The sequence below is a fragment of the Dryobates pubescens genome, chromosome 35 (genome assembly GCF_014839835.1).
Source record: "Dryobates pubescens isolate bDryPub1 chromosome 35, bDryPub1.pri, whole genome shotgun sequence".
Classification (NCBI taxonomy): Eukaryota; Metazoa; Chordata; class Aves; order Piciformes; family Picidae; genus Dryobates; species Dryobates pubescens.
The window spans coordinates 617372-626600 of record NC_071646.1 but is presented as its reverse complement, the minus strand read 5'-3'; the positions used below and the strand labels follow the sequence as shown (position 1 = coordinate 626600).

Genomic DNA, 9229 nt, shown 5'->3' with positions numbered 1-9229 from the left:
AGCAGTGGCTCATGGCTGTGTTTCCACAGCTGCACGTGGATGCAGGCTCCCAGGGGTGGGTTTGTCTCTCCCCCTCCCCTGTGTCTCTGTGTTCAGCACAAGCTGGAAGGACTGCTGCAGTCTGTTCTGACCCCGTGGAACAGCCTTGCTCAGGCACACAGCAGCTCCTGAGCCCGAGTGGCTTGCTGAGCATGGACCTGAGCAGGGCCTGGCTGATCATTAAGACTCTTTCAAGTAAGGCTTTCTTTGTGGCTCAGAAATAAATCAAGGACAGCAGTAAAACAAGGAAGGAAAATAAATCACCTGGTTGGTGGCAGGCAGAGCAGATTCTTTCAGCTCTTTGCTTTTCATGCTTGAGCTCAGTCTTGGCATGTGGCACTTGTTTGGTGCTTTCCAGCAGGCTGCCCGTGCCCTCAGTCCAAGCCATGCAGCAGGTGACAGCCAGCAGCTGAGAGGGGCCCAGGGCAGTGCCCCAGCGCAGGGCTTCTCGGGGCCAGGGGTCGCTAAGAAACCCGAAGGGTTCCCCAGAACTGTTCATTTGCCTTCTGAGAGGCTCTGAAGGATTCTGATGAGGTTCTCCAAGCCAAAGATGTAGCCATGGTCTGGCCCATGGTGGGTGGTGTGGTTGCCTTTGGAGCCTCTGAAAGTGGTGTGGGCAAAGTCGATCATCCGGACGTCGACTCTGGAGTGCTGGGCGCCCTGCGGGGGGCTGCAGTTTGTTCTGGGGAAGGGAAGATGGTTCCCCAGGGGTGCTGTGTGCTCCTTGTGCTCCTGCCCGTCGTAGATGATGAGGAGTGAGCTGGAGTAGAACCTGTAGGAGCTTTGCTTCCTGATGACAGAGAGCAGAGCCTTGAGGCGCAGCACGATGGGCTCCAGCAGCTCCGTCCGCAGCCGGTTCCCGTTGCACAGGAACTGGCGCAGGGTTTGCCTGAACCCCTCTGCCGAGAGCTTCCTGCCGTAGTATTTGTCCTTGCAGAGGAAGTGGCCAGTGTCTGCTTGGTAGACCTTGAGGGGGCAACAGCAACCACCCAGGTTCAGTCATTCAGCTCTCCCAAAGCCCTGGGTGTAAATCTAAAGCACTCAGAGCCGAGCAGAGCAGAGGGGCTCAGCCCCTCACCCCCAGCAGGGTGCTGCAGGCTGCTCACTCCTGGCTGTGCTGCAGATTTAAACTGTTCCATTTAAACCACTGCTGCAGCTTCTTGTACTGCTGCAAATTACCCCTGTGTGAAACCCAAACAGCTGTAAGTCACAGCCCTGTCGCCAGTGATTTACAGCAGCCTGCCCCTGGCTCTGGCAGGAGTTTGCAGCAGAATCATCAAACAGTTTGGCTTGGCAAAGCCCTTTAAGCTCATCCAGCCCAAGCCTTCTCTAACTCTATCAAGGCTGGGGCTAAACCCTGGCCCTCATCACTACATCTCTGCAGCTCTGAAACACTTCCAGGGATGGGGATTCAACCCTGGGCAGCCTGGGCCAGTATTTGAGAGCCCTTTCAGGGGAGAAGTTTCTCCTCCCCTGGTGCAACTTGAGGCTGTTCCCAGCGTGCTGCTCAGCCCTTTGAAGCACTGAAAGGCCACCAGAAGGTCTCCCTGGAGCCTTCTCCCAGCTGAACAACCCCAACTCTCCCATCCTGGCCTCACAGCAGAGGGCTCCCAGCCCTCCCGGCACTGCTGTGACCTCCTCTGCCCCTGCCCCAACAGGTCCCAGTCTGCTCTGTGCTCTTCCCTGCACAGCCTCTCCTGTTGGAGGGCAGCACAGAGCTGAGAGGGGATGAGAACAGAGCTGCTCCGTCCTCTCCCCCAGCACGGAGCCCCCGGGCACTGGCAGCGCCGTGGGGCCTGGCAGTGCCCGTGGGGGCTGGCAGCGCCGTGGGGGCCGGCAGCGCCGCGGGGGCAGGCAGTGCCCGTGGGGGCTGGCAGCGCCGTGGGGGCCGGCAGCGCCGTGGGGCCGGCAGTGCCCGCGGGGGCAGGCAGTGCCCGTGGGGGCCGGCAGCGCCCGTGGGGGCAGGCAGTGCCCGTGGGGGCTGGCAGCGCCCGTGGGGGCAGGCAGTGCCCGTGGGGGCTGGCAGCGCCGTGGGGGCAGGCAGTGCCCGTGGGGGCTGGCAGCGCCGTGGGGGCCGGCAGCGCCGTGGGGCCGGCAGTGCCCGCGGGGGCAGGCAGTGCCCGTGGGGGCCGGCAGCGCCCGTGGGGGCAGGCAGTGCCCGTGGGGGCCGGCAGCGCCGCGGGGCGGCAGCCCGGGCGCAGCTCACCTGCATGCCGCCGATGCGGACGCCCAGCGCGGCGGAGGTGCTCTGCTGGCACTTGCGGATGTGCCGAGCTCGCTTCTCCTCCGAGGCGTCGTCCCCGTGCTGCCGGGTCCCCATCTTCAGGTCCAGGATGCAGGGGAAGCTGTACTTGGAGACCACGTTTTCCAGCAGCAGGAACTCTGCCCAGGGGTTAAGGGAAAGCCAACCCTCTGCCATTCCACCTGCAAGGGCTCCGAACGCTCGCAGCTGCCCTGAGACCTCCTGAGCTGATCGTCCCGGGGCAGGGTTAGGTTGGGCCTTAGGAGAAACTTCCTCCCTGAAAGGGCTCTCAGAGCCTGGCACAGGCTGCCCAGGGGGGTGGCTGAATGCCCATCCCTGGAGGGGTTTCAAAGCCACAGAGGGGTGGTGCTGAGGGCCAGGGCTTGGACTCCTGCCCCTGGACCCCGCTGGACCCTGCACAGCCTCTGTGGGCAGTGGGGTTTCTGTTCCTTATTTCATTCCCCTAAGCAGTGGGAGAGGCCAGCAGAGCAAACTCTGTTCTGTGCCTTGCCAGAGCCTGGGCAGGAGAGGGGCTCAGGTGCCACTGGTCAGAGCTTGCTTTGCAGCCAGGCCTGTGCTGGAGGGGAGAGGGCAGGAAAGGATACGGTGGAGTTTGTTCTCGTTGTGCTTGGAGGACAGGCGGTTCAGGTGCTGCCTGTGGCAGTGCAGTCCCCAGGGGTTGTGGCTCTTTCTTTCTGGCTGGTTTCCATTTGCATCCTCCAAAAGTGGCTCTGTGCAGTACTGAAGGTCTGTCCTCAATAGCATCTTCCCTGGGCAGCTGGACAAAGGAGACAAAAGAAGAGGTTTGCTTGGAGAGCTCCACAAGGAAATTTTCCCTCCCCTCATCTTTTGTAGGGCCTGCAGCTTGATGAGGTAAATTTCCAGGGGCTCTCAGAGGAAGCATATTCAGCATGGCCAACCTGCAGAGCGCCTTTGTTGCTCCCCAACAGTCATCTTCTGAAAGCCAGCCCTTGCTGGGTGCCAATAATTTCTTTCATCCCAGGTTCAAAGTGTGTTTGGATCCTCTGGCAAGCACCAGAGGAGGAGTCTCTGCTCACCTAGCAGCCACAGGAAACTGTCCCACAATCAGCCCCAATTTAGAGAGCCTGGCTTGGAGCTGGGAGCAGAGGGAGGGAGCTGGGAGCAGATTTGTTCCCCTCGAGGCTCCTTCCCTGGTCTCACTCAGGCAGGAAGCAGAGCTCCCAGCACGCCAGGGCCAGGGGGTGCATGGCAGCAGCACTGCAGCCTCCACTCGTGGCTGGCCTGGGTCTCTCCTGAGCCAGCTTGGGATGAAAGATGCCTTGTGGGAAGCCTCTGCAAGCCCTGAGGTCGTGGTGTGCTCACTGCAGCTCTCCCCTGGGACAAGGGCAGGATGGAAGGCCCTGGGGCTGCTGCTGCTGGCTGCCTCCCAGCAGAACCCTGCTCTGTGCTCGCTGGCTGCTCTCCTGGGGCTCCTCCTGCAGTCTGTGCTCCACAGGAGCAGCTTTAAAGCACAGCCTGAGGCACATCTTTGAGCAGCAGCATCTCAGGGGTAGCCAGACCTGCCCTGCTCCATCCACAAGCCAGGGAGGAGAGGAACCATGGAGCCACCAAGGAGAGCTTTGCTTTCCTTCTCCTTGCCTGGGCACTGCTTCTGCTCACTCTGCCTTGAACCAGGAGTTACTCAGGGATGTGGTTGAGGCCCCACCCCTGGAGACACTCAAGATCAGACTTACTGTGGCCCTGGGCAGCTTGCTTTAGCTGGAGCTGTCCCTGCTAAGTGCAGGGGGGTGGCCAAGATGCCCTTGGAGGGTCCCTCCTAACCCAGTGCAATCTGTGGCTCTGGGAGCTGTGCCACCACCAAACCCAGTCAGACCCTCCCCAAAGCAGCAGGTGAGGAGCAGCAGGACATCTGCAGGAGCAGCAGACCCTCACCTGTCTTTGCAGGTCTTGGTGAGCTGTGTGTGGCTCCACTTGGCACAGTCACTGCCAGCAGCCCTCCTGTGCCTGTGCCACACTGCCCCCGAGGAGTCCCCCACGGCGCTCTCTGCCTGCAGGCTGGGGCTGGCCAGCAGGACCAGGTTGCCAAGGCTGTCCCTCCTGAGCTGCACTGAAACGATGCCTGCACAGGAGAGGGCAAATCAGTCACAGGGGTAGAGGTGGGAAGGGTGGCAGGGCTGTCCAAGGACAGGACAAAGGGTGCTGGGTGCCAGCTGGAGCAGAGGAGGTGCTGCAGGAGCAGAAGGGAAAGGTAACTGTGAGGGTGCTGAGCCCTGGAGCAGGCTGCCCTGAGAGGCTGTGGAGTCTCATTCCAAACCCTCCTGGATGTGTCCTGTGTGCCCTGGGTGACCCTGCCCTGGCAGAGGGTTGGACTGGAGGATCTCTGCAGGTCCCTTCCAACCCCTCCCATGCTGTGATGCTGTGAAAACCAAACCAGAATGAGATTGACCTGGGGGGTACCACACAGGCTTGGCCACCACCTGAGATGCTCCAGGCCCCCTGAGGGGGCTCATGGGTCAGAGGCCTCTCACACTGGTCCCACTCTGCCTGGAGTTCAGTAAACACCACGAGGTGAGAGCCTGGACAACAGCCACAGCTCCCCTAAGCCTCCCTCCCCTCCAGGCTCAGCCTGAAACCTGCCTCTGGACATCCTGTTCCTGCAGGCTCTGCTGTGCCACAGGTGACCCAGCAAAGCCCCCAGTGCTGCAGCTCCTGGGTGATTAATGGCAAGGGATTTAGGGCTCACTTTTCAGGGGGGGACAAGGCTGGAAGTGTTCCTTGTTGGCAGGAAGCAGAGGCAGGGCTGGGGGCTGGGAATTTTCCAAAGGCAAGCAGCATGCCAGCTGCTTCCTGTAACTGGAGAGCCCCAGCAGCAGGGCAGGGGCTGGCAGCACTGCCATGGCCATGCCCTCCCCCAGGCACCCAGGCAGGGTGAGCAGAGCCTCCCACTGCGGTGCTGCGGCACAAGGGGCAGCCTGACCCCCCCCCCCGGGGACCATTCCTCGGTGCTGCCCCCCAGGTGCCTGCAGCAGCACCGTTGTGCATTTCAGCTTTGCCATTTGCCCAACCCCAGCAGCCAGCCCAGGGCTCAGCTGCCAGCAGCCCATCACAGATTTAGCTCAAGCCTGAGCCCCCCTGGCACGGGGGCGGCTGCCTGCCCGTCTCAAGTGACAGCAGGAGCAGCCCCAGCTCCTGTGGCACAGCTCTGACCTTTCTGGGAAGGGCTGACAGCCTCAGCCCTGCTGCTGCAGCCCTCTCCCAGGGCTGCCTGAGCCTCGCAGGGCAGCAGAGGCACTTTCAGAGCCAGCCAGGGGGGTGCCAGCTGCTCGGTGGGACCCTGCTGCAGGGGGCAGGTCCGAGAGAGGGCAGGGCCAGCCCAGGCTGCAGGGGCACAGAGCTCAGCAGCAGCACCGGGGCTGGGCTTGCCAGCTGCTGTGAGGGCAGCACTAGCAGCAGGTGGGGCTGGGCTGCACCCAGCTGTGCCCAGAGCAGCCTGCTGGGCACTGCTCCTCGGCAGCTGGGCGAACAAGGGAGCTCTGAAATTCACAGGCAAAGTCCCTTCCCTGCTCCCTGCTCTGCCAGGGCAGAGGAAGTAAACACAGCCAGGAGGCTTTGCCCTCTCAGGCTGTGCACAGACTCCTGCCTGCTGCTCCATCCTGTCCCACCTGAGCCCCACAGGCGGCTGAGAGCAACCAAATCCCTCTCAGCTGTGCCAAGGGCCAGGGGAAAGGGGCAGCAGATCCTTTGCCTCAACCAAAGGCTTTTCAGTTTCACCAAGCTGTGCTCAGGGACTTTGGCCCTTTAGTGTCCCCAGCCCCCCAGCCCAGCCCCCCAGCCCAGCCCCCCAGCCCAGCAGGTATTTCTGGGTGCTGTCAGCAGGCTGCTGGCATCCCAGTGATGCTCCAGAGCCTTTTGCTATGCAGCTCTCCCCTCTGGGGTTATTTTTAAGTTTCCAAGAGCCCTCCCTGAGTGCAAGAGCAATCCCAGCAGGGCTGGAAAACAAACCCAGCAGCTCCTCACAGGCTCAGCCTGGGGCAGGGAGAGCTCTGCAAGGGGGCAGGGGGGGAACCAGCCCCAAGGTCACCAACCTGCCCACGGTGGTTACAGTGGGGACTGCATTTGCTCAGGGGGGTTGAGGGCTGGCATTTGATCAAGGCTGCAGAGAGTGGCAGCATTATGTAAGAGCCCTCAGCCTTCCCCTGCAGCCCAAGAATAGAGGTGAGGAGCATGGAGAGGTGTGGAGGGGTGCTGAGCACTCAGCATTGTCCCCCTGATGCTTAATCCCTCGTGGGAAAAGGTTCCTCCCCTCTCCAGCAGCATCCAGGGCCGGGATGGTTCTGAGCAGAAACACAGAGCTGCCAGCCTGGAGCTGCTGCTTGGTGACCTCCTGGCACTGGGACTTGAAAGAGAAGAGGAAAGGCAGACAGGGAGGGATTGCTAACCAGGGCAGCCCTGCTCTGGTCAGCAGCTTGGTCAGAGAGGCAGAGCAGGGCTCAGCTCCCCAGCACCAAACCTGGCCCTGGCTACAGAGGATTCCTGGGAGGCAGCCTCCATGCCTGCCTTTAGCACCTGCCTGATACTGCCTCATAAACCTGCACTGCCCCTGGCAGCCTGGGGCAGGGCTGAGCTCTCTGCTGCTGAAGGACCAAGAGATCTTTTCAGTGGCCTCCTGCCTCGCAGAATGCCAGGGCCAGGAGCTTCAGGAGCAGCAGCAGGGCAGGGAGGGAACAAGAAGGGAAGGGAGGAAGGGAAGATGTCTTCAGAAAAGACTGGGACCCCCCCAAATACCTCCCCAGGTGCTGCTTTTCAGCTGGTGACCACCCTGAGCCCAGCCCCTCCCTCACCTTTGTACTGGGGAGTGAACTGCCTCATGGGCAGGGGCAGTGCCTCGTAGAAGCTGAGCTCCTGGGACACCAGGGGCTTGCAGACCGTGTGCTCGTCGTAGCGCAGCAGGCTCAGGTGCCCTCCCACCTGGTGCACAAAGGGCTCCAGCAGCACTGCAGCCCTGCCCTCGCTGGGCTCCAGGGGGCTCTGCCCCACCATGGTGCTGGCTGAAGGATGCAGCTGGGGTCCTCTCCCTGTGGGCAGCAGCGAAGGAGGCTCAGAGGTGGAGGGAGGCCATAGAGGGCTGAGCCCTCACCAACGATCTCTGCAAAACAGGGGATGGAGCAGTGTGAGAGGGGGGAGTCAGCCTCCACACAGCCACCATCTGCCTGGGTGTCCTGGCACAGCCTGGCCTCCTGCTGGCACAGCCGGGGGGGATGAGATCCTTAGGTGCCCAGGGGCTGGCAGGGAGCCCCAGCCTGAAAGGCAGAGTCCAGAACAGCCCCAAGTTAGACCTGTTGGGGAAAAGAAACAGCAGGAATGACGAGGGAGCGGTCGGGTTCGTGTGGTGACCTCATCAAGGCAGCTGGATCAGGGCATTCCAGGGGCTGGGAATGCCAGGGTATTAATACACTGCACTGATGATGGCCCTGCTGTGAGCAGCCCCAGCTGGAGGCACTGCTGACCACGGCCTTGGCCTCCCCCAGGCTAGGCCAACCCCCTGCACAGGAGGGCTCATGGCCCCGGGCAGCACCTTCTGAAGAACCTCCCCTTGGGGCACTCCCCACCAGGAGCCTTTCCTCCACTGTGCCAACCACAGCCAGAGAAACAGAGAGCTGTGTGGGCTGGAAGAGCCCTCTGAGATCATCCAACCAGCAGCCCAGCACCACCATGGCACCAAACCCTGGCCCCAGGTGCCATGGCCACAGGGTTCTGCAACACCTCCCCTGGCACAGCCTGAGGCCATTTCCTCTTGTCCTGCCGTTGGTTACTTGGAAGAAGAGGCCAATTTCAGCCTCACCCCAGCCTCCCTTCAGGGAGCTGCAGAGAGCAATGAGCTCTCCTCTCAGCCTCCTCTTCTCCAGCCCAAACCACCCCCAGCTCCCTCAGCTTCAGACCTGCTCTCCAAACCCCTCTCCAGCTTCGTTGCCCCAAGCCAGCGCTCACAGCACCACCCGGGAGCCTGCAGCACTGCCTGCCCCCTGCCCCCTGCCCCTCACCGCCCCCGGCCGGCTCCTCCTGCTGCCGTTAAGCGCCCAGCGAAGCCGCGCAGGAGTCCCTTTTGTCTCCCCCCGGAGGGGTGGGATGGAGCAGGTTGAAAGGAGAGGGGGAAAAACATCCCCACGTCTACCTCCACCCCCCCTGGAGCAGCTCCTTTCCCTTCCCCCGAGGAGGTTTTGTATCACAGGCCCCCTCCCATCCTCCCATCCTCCCTCACCACTCACTCTGGAGAGGGAATTCTGCTCTACAATTACCCTCCCGAGCTGCCGCCGGGGAACAAAGCCGGGAGGCCACTCCGCCGAGTGCCTCGCAGCAGCTCTTCACAGCTCTTCGGGAAGCTAACAAAAAGCATTTAGCATTCGGTTAAGTTGCAGCAGCTCCTGGAGAGGTTTTTCTCCCCTGGAAGCTTTCTCCCGGGTTGGGTTTTGCAGTTGTGTGTTGGGTTCCTTGGTTTCTTTTTCCTTTCCCCCACTCCTTAACAAATAAAACAAAGGAAGGAGAAAAGCAGCAAGCAAGAGGCTTCGTCATGACTCCTCTTCGGAGCAGGGAGCTCAACGTGACTCCAGCCCAGGATTTACTGCTTCAGAGGCAGTCCAAGGCTGAAGCTCTCCTGTAGCACACTCAGCTCTGGCAGCCTTGGTCCTGTGAAGTGAGCTGGGGATGAATAACCCAAACTCACCACCTGCTGTGGATTCTGGGGGTTCTCACAGCACCACAGCGTGGCAGGGGCTGGAAGGGACCTCTGCAGATCATCCAGGCCAAGCCCCCTCCTGCCAGGGCAGGGTCACCTAGAGAAGGTCACACAGGAGCACATCCAGGTGGGTTTGGAAGCTCTCCAGAGCTGGAGGCTCCAGCACCTCCCTGGGCAGCCTGCTCCAGGGCTCTGTCACCCTTCAGTTACTGAAGTTCCTCCTCCTGTTCAGA

At 61.6% G+C, this 9229-nt stretch overlaps 1 protein-coding gene across 1 annotated transcript; it reads right to left on the bottom strand.

The window, feature by feature from the left end:
- Positions 1-183: 183 nt before the first annotated feature.
- IP6K3 (inositol hexakisphosphate kinase 3) lies at positions 184-7548 on the bottom strand. Its single transcript, XM_009906191.2, has 5 exons — positions 7105-7548; positions 4196-4382; positions 2887-3059; positions 2246-2421; positions 184-1005 (listed from the first exon to the last, which is right to left on the bottom strand). Exons 1-5 carry the CDS (start codon positions 7301-7303, stop codon positions 535-537), a joined length of 1206 nt encoding a protein of 401 aa, XP_009904493.1. The 5' UTR covers positions 7304-7548; the 3' UTR covers positions 184-534.
- Positions 7549-9229: the final 1681 nt, after the last annotated feature.